This window comes from Syngnathus scovelli, chromosome 21 (genome assembly GCF_024217435.2).
Source record: "Syngnathus scovelli strain Florida chromosome 21, RoL_Ssco_1.2, whole genome shotgun sequence".
NCBI lineage: Eukaryota > Metazoa > Chordata > Actinopteri > Syngnathiformes > Syngnathidae > Syngnathus > Syngnathus scovelli.
In genome coordinates, this window is record NC_090867.1 from 6,768,090 (window position 1) to 6,782,320 (window position 14,231).

Below are 14,231 nucleotides of genomic sequence, written 5' to 3' on the forward strand. Positions count from 1 at the left end.
TATTTTAATTGGCTGTCTGGCATGGCATGGGTATCAAACTCAAGGCTTGCGGTCCAGAGCAACCCTTGAAAGGCATTTTATATGGCCCATTAAAAGTTAAAAAAACATTTTAATCTAGTTTTAATTTTTTTTTTATTAAGTGCACTAAATTTGCAGGAATAATAGGCACCGTAAAGAATAAATATATAGAATATATAAGATTTACAAAAGATATAAAGAATAGGCAGTTTCTAGGGCGTACCTAATGTAGTGGCCAGTGAGTTTATTTTTGAGAAAACTTTGTGTGTAACTATCACGGCCATTCTTTGGGCAAGAGGAACTTAAACAACTTCCTGAATGCGGCGGTAATGTGGTAAGATAAAGTTCCATTTGAGACAGGAAGTAGCTCATTGGCTGCATCAGTTCTGCATGGTGACAAATTTCCATTTCTTGTCAAACACAACAAAAACATATTATTTCCACCCCAAACTGAAGTCAGATTTTATTTGCTGAATTTGATAATAATTCATATTGTGGGATTTGGTAAAATATATTTGTACAAAAATAAGAACATTTACAAATAATCATGGAAGAAACATTATAATAAATAAAACACCTAAACTACTGGAAGTAGAATTTATCTCAGTGACAAATACAAAAACTGGACACAAACTATTAGGTAATAAAAAGTGGGATAGGAAAATGTTTTTTGTAACTGTGAGGATGTTCACATGGAAGATATTTCCTCATTGGGCTCTGAAAAGCAAGATGATGTAAAAAAAAAATATTATTTGATTTATTGAGGGGGTAAAAAAAACATTTATAGCTCTAAAATGATCCTGCTGAGTTGTCTTACCTGTCCAGCTTCTGTAAACGGGAATTTTGAGTGCGGGGTGTGTGAGCTCCACGATAACTCTCAACCGAGCTCTCTCGCCTCCCTTGCTCCCGTCCGTCAAATTAACTCTATTGATGTGTAACGCTGCCGAGTCTTCCTCTCTTTCATCATCATCATCATCATCGCTGGCCTCCTCTCCATCTGACGACTTGGTTTCTTCGTATTTTTCCTCGTTGTTATTGTTCTCCCCGTCCGCTTTCTCGTCGATGTACGCTATCCCGTCGGTGTCCGGGTATGTGACAGCTGCTTTGGTTTCTGGAATTGGAACATCAAGGTATCACAGTACTGAACTCATATTTAATTGGATAGATGGAAAAATAATTACTTATTTTCCTCCATTTGTCACTTTGCCCGGGCACTTGTGTGGACCTCTCGAGGGCGCACACACTTTTCAGCTCCCTTTGCCCGTCATCACCTATCTCCTCCGTCTCATTAGACTCGAGCGGCGAGAGGGTGGTCCCGCCGGCCGTCCACAGTACCTTGACCTTGGGGTGACCCCCTTTCAACAGGAGAGAGAATACGCCCACTCCCTCGCTGCTCCAACATACCGAAATGGATGAAGGGATGCTGGGAGCAACTGAGCGTGTGACACAAAATTCTAAAGTCAATCAAAAGTTTTGTAGTGGAAAAAAGTTCAAGAGGGACATCCTGATCGAAATCTGTGTAGGTGTGCCACAAGGGTCTATTTTAAGACCACTGTCATTTTTCTAGGCTATAATCGCTCTGATAATAATAATCGGAATATACTTTTTGAAATTGTTGGTTTTGCAATTCATACTTCATGTCTACACTCTGTGTTGTGTCGAATTGCTGGTAACCAGAACATCATGGGCCCTCCTTGAATAAATAAAAGTACAAAGGAAAAGAAAAGAGCGTGTGATTCATTCTCACCAATGTCAACATTTCTCCAAAGCCTCTCAATGGGTTCTTGTAGGGAAATGTGCTCGACTCGGCATTTAATCCCTCCCCCTCGTTGTCGTTTCTCACGGTTGTTGGCGGTCCTCAAAGTAGCCGTGGTCCTGTAGAGTCTGGGCTGAATCTCCACGGGGCCCCACATCTCCGAGCCCTCCAGGACCTCGTCCTCGCTGTCGTCTTGCTCGCCCCCTCTCACCTTCAACCACGTGACCGTAATGTCAGGCGGGAAGAAATCGGTGATCTCGCACCCCAGGGTCAGCATCTGGTCCGGTGCCGAGGAGGCGGACGAGATGTCGGACACGCGTGGCTGCTTGATGAAGCCTGCGGAAAATAAATCGGGATGTATTCGTATTTACACTCAACAGCACACTGGGTGACCTCTCTGACCTCTGGTCTCCCGAGTGACCGGCTGCTTGAGGGCGATGTGATGGACGCTGACCCACACTCTAGTTCCTCCCTGCTCCATCTCAGCTCGCGGCAGTTTGCACTGACTGGAGGCCGTAAAGAAACCCTCGGAATTGGGTCGAGGGGAGGTTGAGGCTTTTGAAGCCACCGGGCTCAGCTCTCCCCCCTGGCAGAACCAACGAAAGGTGATGACGTCCGGGTGAAAGTGGGACGCTCGCACGGTCATGCTGACGACCCCTGCAAAACAAAAATCAGTTGCTTGACTCCAACGAATCCATTTTGTTTAACGTCTGCCTCACCTGGGTTGTTTCTTGTTTCTGCCAGCTGGATTTCGGAAACCTCCGGTGCAGCTGAAATAAAAAAAAAAATTGGGAGTGGACTGTATTTGCTTCGCTCATTACGAAACTCCTTACATAGAACGGTGAACCTCTCGGAGACTCTCTCCATCACAATTTTGTCTTTGCCCGCGTAGGCCACCTGACACTTAAACACGGCTCCCTTGTGGATGGAGATCTGCGGGATGAAGGTCAGCGACGAGACGATCTGCTGGACTCCACTCGCTGTTGAGTACAGCGGGCCTTGGGAATGCAACTTGTAGTAACCCGTTTCTCCTCTAGAGGGCAGCAGAGGACCTTTCTCCGGCGCTGGGGAAGTGAGAGTTAGGCCGTAGGGAAGATGGATGGTCGTTAGGGGGTTATAGAGGCAGTTAAAGTTTGCTTTGGAGCTCCCGACTGTTGTTAGCAGAATGGAGGTGGATAGCAAGAGAGCATATGATGGTCAATGAATGTTGTTCTCAGTTCTCCTGGTGTGACTTTGCTACCTGTGAGGGAGGTGTCGGAGATCGGCGTGTCGTTGAGGAACCAGGTGGTCTGGACCCGCTCCACCCTCCTGCCTTCGATGCTCACGCTCACCCTGCCCTTTTGACCCACGACGATGCGAGGGGGGAGGATGATGCCCGACACGGCAAGCGACTTTTGCTTCTCTGAAATGGGAGACGTGAGTTTTGAAAACATGGACATGATCTTTGACATAGCCAGTGATTGAGGCCTGCCTCACCATCTCTTCGCCTCCAAGAAAAGCCAAAGCACAAGAGGAAGACAAGCACCAGGGAGATACACATCAATGCCACGGATGCCTTCGCGGATTTAGTGAGAACTGGTTCCTTATCTAAAGAAGAAGTAAAAGAAAAATTGTCACAGTGCTTTAGGTGTCAAGTGATAAAACTATAATTTGATGATAAGATGAGTCTATTGCGGATGTGAGTGACTTGCAGATAAAGAATGTTTTGTTTGAAAATCTCCAGGCTATGCAAAAGAACCGTGTGAAGAATCACATGTGCCCATCAAGATGTTTACTATTCTGTAAATCCAACCTTGAGGATCCAGTTCTTCCAGGTATGCTGCAGCCCGGGCCGAATTCATCACTCCGGGCTGATTGACGGCGCATTCCACCTCCCCCCCCCTCCACCGCTGCTCTTGGCTCAGCGTGAAGTAGCGGGTGGTCCTGAAGGTCCCATCCGGATTCTGCTCGGTGTCAGGTGGATCGGGGAGGACTGTGCCGTTTTGTAGCCAGGAGACGGACATCTCTTCCGGGTAGAAGCTCTCCAGGTTGCAGGAGAGGGTTAGAGGACTGTTGGAGGAAGGCGAGGGGACTGCTGAGAGTCTTATGGTGGGGGAGTCTGAGGGGGGGGGGGCACGGATGAAGTCATTAGTGAGGGGAATTAAAAGAAGAAATTAAATACTCGAGGTACACTTCAACTTTTAATTGTTGGAGGCTGCTTAAAGCTGTTGGGGCAATGACAAGGCGCTGGAAAGTGGCCATACTGGTCATGCTGGCTGTTATAATAAACATATGTATGGCTCCAGCGTTTGGGTCATGTATGATCGGTATTTCCCGTGCGTCATGTATGATCGGTATTTCCCGTGAGAGGTGTGAAACGAAAACAACAATGGAAAGCAAGAAAAACACTCACACCTGGTTAAAATCACAACAGCGACCTTGTCTAACCTTCTGTGTATAGAGTACGAATCGGAATTTGTGGCTTATGTAAAAAAGTGGTACAGCCTGTTCCTATAAGTTCATTCTTAAAAAAAATATATATATTCCTGATAGTGACTTATGCCTTATCTTGAATTGTTAAAAAAATACCTTTCATGTGAAATCCGATTAAACTAATGCACTCACAAGAGATGTTGAGAAGAAAATGGAGCTCTTGGTCGACGCCATTGTGGCTCACTTTACAGCCGAAAGTCGTGTTCTGGTCCCATCGAGTTGGGTAGTAGGTGAGGTTGGCGACAGCTCTGTAGAAGCCATCGGGGGTCTTCTCACCGTCGAGCTGCTCGGCGGGCTGAATGACTTGGCCGTCTCTGGTCCAGGTGAACGTTACAGGTGGAGGGTAGAAGCCATCTGCATGGCATTCCAGTTGGCCTTCTGCCCCCAACGCCAACCACTGGTGAGGAGGCACTGACACAGATGGGGGAGCTAGCAGAAAAATTTGGATGAGTCAGCAAAAACATCTCGGTTATGGTTTGACTCATTTGTTTTGTAATCAGCCATTACTCGCCAGCAATTCCTGCAACTCCTTCACTACACTCCCTGACCGCTTTTCTTCTCATCTATCTAATAAAAAATACCACCAACATACCAAAGACGCTGAGTGTAACCGTGCTTGAGTCCAGCTTCGTGGAGTTATAGCGGACCGTGCATTCATACACGCCCTGCAGGCTCAGGCCGACACGGAGGACGCTCACTGAAAAGTCTCCGCTGAGGAAACGGCCCGGGGTCCAAAAGAAGTTGTCGTCAATCCACGCCGTGGCGTTCTTGAAAGAAGCCACGCCTGAGCCGTTACGAACCCAGTTGACTTCTATCAACGCTTCGTCCACTTTGTCCAACTTCAGGGTCACGTTGCAAGGGAGGCTGGCATTTGTATTCGCTTCGGCTTGGATGTCAGCAGAGGACACTGCTCAAAGACAAAAAGACGTAAATATAAGGAAGAAAAGACCTGAATGCAAAAAAATAAATAAACATTTCAAGAGGGCGTGCTCATCAAACACCCTGATTTCCTCGAATCTCCAAGATCTTTCTTTTGATCCTAGCTTTGCTCATTCTTGAGTGAATAAAAAGCCGTTCAGTCAACTCTTGGCGGCGATGAGCTTAATTAGTAACCAGCACAATAAATACTTGTCGACAAACATAAAAGCCTGCAATGGAAAAGTTTCTACCTCCCGTGAGCTAATTGTTTGCCAATAACAAGCAAGTGACAGCTGACGAATGACATTTTTATAATAGCCCGTGCTTGCCGACAAATATTTAACGCAACAATCAGTGTGAGTTTTTGATGACTCATAAAACAAATTTATTTCCTGATACAGGGATAATTATATTCAAGTGAAGATATATCAGTATAATAAACTGTACAGTGTTACCTTGTGCAACAGTATGTCGAAAGACAAGTTTTTTTTTTTCTCCGAGCTGTTCAGTGCAGTAATGCAATCCATTTAGCTTCATGCTAATAAACAATGCAAAACGCCACCAACGGGCTAATGAATAGCATCGGTCACAATGGAAAACACGTTCGGTGCAGCAACACATGAAGACAACAATAAACAACATGCAAAGGTTCTTTATCCTTTGTAAATATTAAGCACGCCCACATCTGAATTTAAAAAAATAAATAAATACATTTTGAAGCTTACATTTTGATATTATGAGTGAAGTTGAAATCAGGACATGGTTTTGAATACACTAATAAAAGTCTTGTATGAACTCGTATGATATTCACTCCATTAAATGTCAGTAATGAATATTTTGTTCCTCATTTAACCGTTTCGAGACTGACAGTTCAACATTAAGCATCAAGCACAACAAAAACCAACCCAATCAATCGTCCAAAACAATCCAATCGTGATGGCTGGCTTCCAACTGCAAGTGAAACCTGATCAGGACATCATCATAATTATAGCCAATAAAAAAATTATAGCCAATGAAAAAAAAAACTGCTAAGAGAGTTGGCACCTGAACCTGAGTCCAGTGCCACACACACAAAAAAAAAAGCAACAACAAAGCGGCCTCTGTGTGAGGGCACAATACTCACCGTTGTTTATGAGGTGCAACAAGACCACATAGACGAGGACTTTAAACTGCATGGCCAGGCTTGTCTTGAGAACGACTTCTTATCATCGGGTCCTCTCGCCGTCTTATATAGAGCTGTTAGGTGACAGGGGGTGGGGCCGGACCCGCTACATGAAAAATAAGAAATATAGCCCCCCCCCCTCCCCTCTTGGGTACCCAAAAAGAAGGCCTGAGATATGTGTCGACATCCCCTAGTGCGAAAAAGAAGGGAGACGGGAAGGGACAAGTCAAGTGTAGAAAGCGCTCACTTGAAATTCAAAGTGGCCTTCGGCCAAGGTTTTGGGCCTACTTTACATTGGTGCAGTGTTGCTGTGAACAAAACGTAATCCCGCTGAGCTTATGTGGGCAAACACTCTTGCGAGACTGCAAGTTCTTTGTATCCCGTGTTTATAAAAAAAAAAAAAAAAATCTCTTTTGCTTTGAATCATTACCGTACTAGTTATTTCCGTAGGGCACAGGTGTCAAACTCAAGGCCCGATACGACCCACCACATCATTTTACGTGGCATCAAATTGGTGTGTCATTACTAGAATTGCAAATTGTCTTCACTTTTAATATCTTTTTTTTTTTTTTTTTTTTGACCAGTTTTTACTCGCCTGATTTGAAAACGAATTATTTGTCGGTTTGTTTTTTAGCTTTTACTGTATATAATATGAGGTACTCATACATTTATTTGGGTTATTTGTCATAATGGCCCTCCGAAAGAAGCTATGACCACAAAAAAAAAATTAGTTTGACACCTGAAGAGAGAGCAACAACATATTTTTGTTAGTTTAGACAAACTTATTTATTTTTTCTACTTTTATACTGTTTTACTTATCATGTCAATCAATGTGTACATATTAATTATTAATTCATATATTACCTATTAATTTATATACTTTATCATGTCAATCAATGCGTAAATACTCCTAATAATTTATACACAATTATTTAATCAGAACAGTGACACAGCACACTTGGTAACTTTTCTATTACACATAAAGCTCTTTAACTTCATGACACATTGATAGAAAACATTCAGGTGATAAAAAGTCATCGTTTTACCGATTGATTTGACCCACATGCAGAAAAAAATAACTCAGAATGAGTGAGGAGCCACTCTGCTCACGGTTGCCCCCTGTGGACAAAAGAAGTATGCCACCCCGGAGCCTGCCTTATGAGAAAATGTTTTTCCCTCATTTTCTCCTCCCTTTTTTCTCCTTTTTCCGCATTCCTGCTTGTGGACTGCATTATAACCGGAACTATGAGATGTTATTTCCATCTGCTGAAGTACACTTGTACTGACAAACCCAAGATCTTGCAAATAAAGAACCGACTATTACTCCACATCTTTGTTTTCTTTACTCAACGACGGACATCTTGAACAAAACACCGGCCTTAAGGATAATAACATTACTCCTGTGTTCTTTGCCAAAAGAACAATGTCACATGACGTGTAAAATAAACATCATGCCAAAGTCACGCGGAACTACAAACTAATTATCTTCTCAGTGCTTAGTCTTACTTTCACTTTTAATTGGAGTGGTTTTCAAGTGGCACTTGTGTATTATTAACCTGTTTGCCTGCATGCCAAACGTCGGCCCAATGTCTTGTTTTCTCTTTTCTTTTTGTAACTTTTTGTTCCTTTCATCAGGCTGAATGCTGGAGTTAACATGCAGAGAAGCGAATGGAGCGGAAATGATTGTTTAGAGTCTGGTCCACACCTTGATGCAGGTGTAGCTAATATTGTGACCGGATTTGCAACTTGATTGACATTTTTTTGGCTCACTTCCTCATTGAGGAACATGAGCAAGGATTAGCGTGACTGACAGGATGCTAAAACTTAATAATAGATTATGGAACCAATACTACGGGTCCATGTGGGGCCAAACAACGTGAAATCCTGACCCGGGCCATCATGCAACACTGCCCTCTGCTGGCTCTAAATGCTCCCTGGGACTATTTCTCAAACTTTTTTGAGGATTAAAAACGACGGCGTGATCGTGATTTATATAGACATAACCAAAAAAGTTCTCACAATGTTTAATAATTGCCAAAAATGTCGACCTTAAAGTAGGACAAATCGGATTGGGAGATTTCATTCAACAATAGCTAAGCTAACAAATGCTATTATCTGAATTCAAAAGAACTCGCAAACTGGACACCGTAACTTTGTTGCCTTGTATTTATCCGCCCTGTGTACACATTGAATAAGAGCGGCATATAAATGACTGAATTTTTATATGACGCTGCCTGTAAAATGAAACTATCAAAGCGGAAATAGCGAGACTGTCACCTTTTTATCCGTGTTCTAAAAATCGATTGGTAAACTAGGAGGCCGCAAAGCCACGACGAGTCGACGATAAAGTTGGACAATATCAAAGTCGACTTTTTGATTCGTGCGAATACCTTTGTCATCTCTGCTAATAACAAATCAATTCCTTAAGCCACACCAGGAAACTTCATGAGAAAATCAGACCACCATGGTCAAAGTTCATATCAGATGTCGTGCACACAAAAATTATAACGACCAGAAGGAGAACATTCCATTTTTCAAGCTCATAATCCGGTCACTCAAGATAAGACGGCATTGTGGCAGGTATAATGATTGTCAAGCGTGACAAAAACCGGTTTCAGAGGTGTGGTCACTGTGTTATATAAATAGATGGATGGCGACGAGTAAAATGAAAACCATCAAGACTGCCTGTACACTTGAGCAAAATGCTGCGGACAACGTGGGCTCTCCTTTTGGGGATACTACTCACAGTTCTAGGTGAGGTTCCTTATTTACATTCACCAGCTTGATTTTTTTTTTCAATTTTGTTTATTTCCTTCCTACAGGTGCCTCAAACGCTCAGGGTAAGTTCATCAATATGCTTCATTAGCATAATGCTGATACTACATAAGTTCACTTTGGTCCACTGCAGAATGCGGAATTGCACCGCTCAACCCAAGAATCGTCGGAGGTGAAAATGCCTCAGAGGGCATGTGGCCCTGGCAAGTCAGCCTGCATTTTTTCGGCGCTCACATATGTGGCGGAAGCGTGATCAGCGAAGAGTGGGTGCTCACGGCAGCTCACTGCATTGAGACGTAAGGCCGCTTTGTCAAAACTCTGATTCAAGCATTTCTTATAAATAGTTAATTGTTTAGTAACTCCCGGATGTGGCTCATTGCCAGGAGATTTAATTTCTTCAATTGTGCTTAAAGTGTGACATCATTTTATCTTTCACGCAAACCGGAAAATTGAACATGGAAAAACTTAATAGTATTTTTGTCTTTTCCCAAATGAAGCACTGTCGTTGACAATTGGCTGCTGTTCTTCGGAAAACTGAATCAAAGTACCACAAATGATAACGAGGTCAACCGCACTTTGGCCCGGATCATCATTCATCCCGACTACAACGAGACCAACTTTCAAAACGACATCGCGCTCATGAGGCTGAGCAGCCCCATTACTTACACAGACTACATCAGACCCATTTGCATGGCAAGTAACTCCAGCCAGTTCAACAACGGGACCAGGTGCTGGGGCACCGGATGGGGCAGACTCGGAGCTGATGGTGAGTATTAACGTCAGTCACGCAGGAACAGGAATATTAGAAAATCAAATTACAGTAGGTGTAAAAAGTATGTGGCGGTGATCTTCCGCAAAATCCAGCCTGGGCTGAAACGCTCGCTGCTCCGGTTGTTTTTAAATAACCTGGCGCCATCTAGTGGTTAGCAGTGGGAGTACACACAAAATAAACAAGGCAGAACAAAACAGTGGAGCAGAATACTTCAAAACAATGGTGGGATTAACTTCCCTTCTTCCGCAGAGCCAAATGTGGCTTTTGAGAGACTGCAAGAAGTTGAAATCCCGATCATTGGAAACAAGCAATGCAGCTGCGTCTACAGCTTGGTGGAAAACGCCGTCATCGCCAACAATACGATATGCGCTGGGGAGGATGGCAGAGGAATATGCCAGGTTTCTTCTCTTATTATATAAAAGCATGGTTTTACTTTCTTCATATCTGACGTCAACATTCTAAGATCGGTTTTCAAAATGTGTTTTCAGGGAGATTCGGGCGGACCCGTGCAGTGTAAGCAAGGCTCAGCGTGGATCCAGGCCGGCCTCGCCAGTTTCGGCATACCCTGCGCCATCGGGATTCCCGAAGCCTTTACCCGCGTGTCTTTTTACCAAGACTGGATTACGACGCAAGTGGGAGCAGCTAACATTAGCTTTGCCACTTTTACCTCGACGGGTGTCGACCCAGACAACAGCTTCGTGTGTCCGTTAAGTACGGATACCCCTACGGAAAACGCAGCGACGCTTCCGGGTCTTTCCGTCATCATGTTCTTCTTGCTGGGCATTCATCTTTTGTAACTAACTCCTAAAAGACATAAAATGGAAATGTTCATTTATAAAATAATTTTAAAAAATCTTTCCGAATCACAATGAAACTTTTCCATGTTAGATTTGATGAGTCATCTTGAAATAATTAAGTAATTAATCGAAAGTATACACTATAGGGTTTTGCAGCAGTGTCGTAACGACTTCGATATCAATGCGTTCTACGGCAGTAGAGGGTGCTCTTGCGCACGCGCACTGGCTCGCCTCTCTAATCTGCGCATACCACCTGACTCACAAATAAACGGAGTTTGATAACCACACGACTCGGATCATCTTACAACTAGTGTGTATTTATTTAGGAAGGAAACCACATAGAAGGGTAAACTCTTTATTCCACTGAACCAGTATAAATTCTATCACTGTGCTTGATGGAATCGATCCAATGAAAAGTAATACAACTTGTGTAAAAACAGTGTGGGAATATTCACCTGAGAGAAGGTGCGATTGGGCGTAAAGGTCAAGGGAATGGAGGCAAATCTTCCGGTTGTGAGGAGGTTCATGCTCACGTTTAAACCGAGAGACGACAAACACAATCAAGCGACGGGCGTAGTCGGCGTGAGTGGGCGAACGTGCTCGTTTAATAAGCGTGATTGGCCACAAAGAGGGATTCTCCGCCGGCGGCGCTGGATCCAGAGGAAGCATATTTTCCCTGGCACGCCTGGCTGTTGGCCTGCGAGAGGAAAATAAATAAATAAATAAAAGTGAGTACTCTTGCTAAATTTATTTTGAGTCTGTCAAACTCACCAGAGCTCTCTTGATGAACTCCTCCTGGCATGCCTTTCCGTTCTCCTTTTTGCCGCCCCAGGCCTTGAGGGCTGATGCCTGCAGGGCACGTCCGTAGGAGAAGGTCAGGGCCCAAGGTCTGTGCAGGGGGCACTGGTTCATGGCGTTCAGGTTGACCGAGGCCTCCTCCTCGCTTTGACCGCCGGACAAGAAGGTGATGCCTAAGCGGGAAAAGCGCACAAATGTGAATGAGAATCAAATGAGAACGGTAAAGCGGCGGTTTAGAAAATGGACGCACCGGGGACGGCGGGGGGCACGGTGCGGCGGAGGGCGGTGACGGTCGCCATGGCGATCTCCTGGTTGCTGTACTTCATGGAGCAGGAGTGGCCGGCGGTAACCATGTTGGGCTTGAGCAGAGTGCCCTCCAGGTAGACGTGGTGGTCAGACAGAGCCTTGTAAACGGCAGCCAGGACCTTCTCGGTGACGTACTGGCAGCGCTTCAGGTCATGGTCGCCATCGGGGAGAATCTCGGGCTCCACGATGGGCACGATGCCGTGCTGAGGAATGCAGGAGAGCGTTAGGAAGCGCCTCGGGAGATGTCACCAGATACGGACCCTCCCCGTCCTACCATCTGGCAGATGCTGGCATAGCGGGCCAGAACGTTGGCGTTCTCAATGATGGCCAGTCTTGAGGGAGTGGTGGGGGTGATCTTCAGCACGCAACGCCATTTGGCGAAGTCGGCGCCATCCTTCTTGTACTGGGCGCAGCGCTCATACAGTCCATCGAGACCTGGAGCAAACACCAAGCTTCAGTCAACGATCTCGCCATTTTTCACACGCTGCTCGAAAAGACGAAAAAGGTCACCCTGAGTGGTGGTCTCGCCGTTGGTTCCGGCGAGAGGGACCACGCCTTTGTCGACCTTGATGCCCACCACCATGCCTCTGTCTTTGAGGTGCTGGGTGAAGACCTTGCCACCGTCGGTCTTCTGGTACATGGTCTCGTGGAAGAGGATGACGCCGCCGATGCATGGGGTGACACGCTCGTCGGCGGTGAAGAGGAGCTGGCGGTACAGCCTCCTGTTCTCCTCAGTGTTCTCAGCATTGATGCTCTGGAAGCGCTTGGCAACGCTGCCTGGAGTGGTGGACAAGACGAGTGAAGATCAACTCGACAAAAGTATCGGGACACCGACGGCTATCCTTACCGGTAGACTCGTCGGCGGCGAGGATTCCCTTGCCGGGAGCGACGATCCTGTGAGCGATGTCACTGAGCTCCTTCTTCTGCTCAGGAGTGAGGAAGGGGTATGCGTGAGGCATCTTGACTCTGTGGAGATAAAAGAGGTGGTCAAATGTTTGCTGGTAGACCAGCAAATGGCGGCCTGGTTCTCCACCCCCTTCCACACGTGCGTCCCTGACCTATTCCATGTTTCCCCCTCTTATCTGTGACCTTCACCCCCCCACCCCTGAGAACTTGAAACTGAACTAAATATACACAGCCCAGCAATGCATGCGGTCTAACTTAGTAGCAAGGTGTGAGATAAGACACCATGCAAGTCATGTCCAGTAACAGTCGCAACAATAAGTGCTTTGAGAGTTGGGTTAACACCTCATAAGAACTTCCCAAAGATTTGCTAAATATTATTTTGTAGGCAATCACACTAGTTGAACAGTCAATTATATAAAAATGCATATGTGAGAGATGCCGACAGGGAAAAAGAATTAAAATACATGTTTGATATTTTTAAGTTAGTGGAATTGAAATGTACATTGCACGCCATGCTTTAAAATAAAAAACTTTTTTACCTTTGAGATCAGAAAGAGAGCTGGGAGAAGAAAGAGGGTGGTAGAGAAGTGGCCTTCGTCTGCGACACCCTCTGGACCGAGCGGCCCTTGTATTTATCCTCCCATTGTGACCCTTCACATTTCAGCTGCTCGGCTATAAATAGAACAGGACGCAACTGGAGAGGACTCGTGACATTCAGCGCGTCTCCGGACGGAGTGGTGCGATGGCTGGTGGCCAGCGATAGGGCAAATGGTCTAAGTGCGTGCAAAACTGTGTGAGAATGTGCATGAGGGAGGAAGCCTGTGAGATTTGATATAACATTTTTTGGTGGGTCCAAGGGACCCACAAAAATGCACTAAAATATTAAAAAAATACACTGTCAAAAAAATGGAATAAAACTGATGATGTCACAAATGTATCGGAGTTTTTAATTGGTCCAAAGCTGTTACTTTGAATACTTTTCTAAACTGATTTGGTGGAACAACCAATAGGAAAGAAGCCCCGCGGCATTTATAAAAGCGATTACGTTATATACGCGATACCGAACGCTCCTTTCGTAATCTAACCCGCTTGCAGTAAAGGCAGAGCGAGCTGATCCTTGACCTTTCGCTGACCTTTCCCTGTCGTCCTTTCTCGGTCGGTCGGCTGGCTCGCGCTGTAAAGGTCACGTATGTGCCGGTGCGGTTAGTCGTGGAGCAGAAACTTTTTTTTTTTGGTATCACTTTTGACCTTAAGTGTGGGAAAATGATAAATGTACAACTCATTTTTGCAGAAATTATAATCTGACTTCCTGATCATGTTCGTGAGTTCTCACTCAATCACCTGCTAAGTTGTCCTTTTGCATTTTAACATCTTCTGCTACATTGTTGCGAAATACAAGAGACACATTGGCTCGTGCGTCACTGGCCCAAAAACGGTTTTAAATGTCTGACTAAGTGATGTGAATCTAAAAAAGGGGGATATTGCTCAAATGTCTGCTGCAATGTGGAACTTGCTCATAAAGGATGAGACAGTGTGGGGGAAGTAAAAGCA

The 14,231-nt window shown here is 45.0% G+C and overlaps 3 protein-coding genes across 4 annotated transcripts; 1 reads left to right on the top strand and 2 right to left on the bottom strand.

Annotated features, from left to right (window-relative positions):
- Nucleotides 1–452: 452 nt before the first annotated feature.
- si:ch211-180a12.2 (uncharacterized) lies at nucleotides 453–6,906 on the bottom strand. 2 transcript variants are annotated; one of them, XM_049758255.2, is made up of 13 exons: nucleotides 6,288–6,906; nucleotides 4,839–5,153; nucleotides 4,379–4,675; nucleotides 3,567–3,872; nucleotides 3,251–3,361; nucleotides 3,015–3,176; nucleotides 2,608–2,925; nucleotides 2,494–2,544; nucleotides 2,177–2,431; nucleotides 1,766–2,110; nucleotides 1,200–1,451; nucleotides 836–1,129; nucleotides 453–735 (listed from the first exon to the last, which is right to left on the bottom strand). In XM_049758255.2, exons 1-13 carry the CDS (start codon nucleotides 6,337–6,339, stop codon nucleotides 707–709), a joined length of 2,787 nt encoding a protein of 928 aa, XP_049614212.1. In that variant the 5' UTR covers nucleotides 6,340–6,906; the 3' UTR covers nucleotides 453–706. The 2 variants fall into 2 exon arrangements, with proteins under 2 accessions (XP_049614212.1, XP_049614213.1); XM_049758256.2 differs by having other exon boundaries at nucleotides 2,608–2,838; nucleotides 6,288–6,900.
- A 2,024-nt stretch (nucleotides 6,907–8,930) lies between these two features.
- On the top strand, nucleotides 8,931–11,352 carry zgc:123217 (uncharacterized protein LOC641414 homolog). The gene is made up of 6 exons (XM_049758328.2): nucleotides 8,931–9,080; nucleotides 9,149–9,166; nucleotides 9,235–9,397; nucleotides 9,599–9,867; nucleotides 10,123–10,271; nucleotides 10,362–11,352. The coding sequence occupies exons 1-6, from the start codon at nucleotides 9,029–9,031 to the stop codon at nucleotides 10,668–10,670; spliced, it is 960 nt and encodes a 319-aa protein (XP_049614285.1). The 5' UTR covers nucleotides 8,931–9,028; the 3' UTR covers nucleotides 10,671–11,352.
- aldoab (aldolase a, fructose-bisphosphate, b) lies at nucleotides 11,012–13,379 on the bottom strand. Its single transcript, XM_049758326.1, has 7 exons — nucleotides 13,220–13,379; nucleotides 12,622–12,740; nucleotides 12,285–12,551; nucleotides 12,049–12,209; nucleotides 11,719–11,977; nucleotides 11,442–11,641; nucleotides 11,012–11,367 (listed from the first exon to the last, which is right to left on the bottom strand). The coding sequence occupies exons 2-7, from the start codon at nucleotides 12,731–12,733 to the stop codon at nucleotides 11,275–11,277; spliced, it is 1,092 nt and encodes a 363-aa protein (XP_049614283.1). The 5' UTR covers nucleotides 12,734–12,740; nucleotides 13,220–13,379; the 3' UTR covers nucleotides 11,012–11,274.
- Between the last annotated feature and the right edge of the window lie 852 nt (nucleotides 13,380–14,231).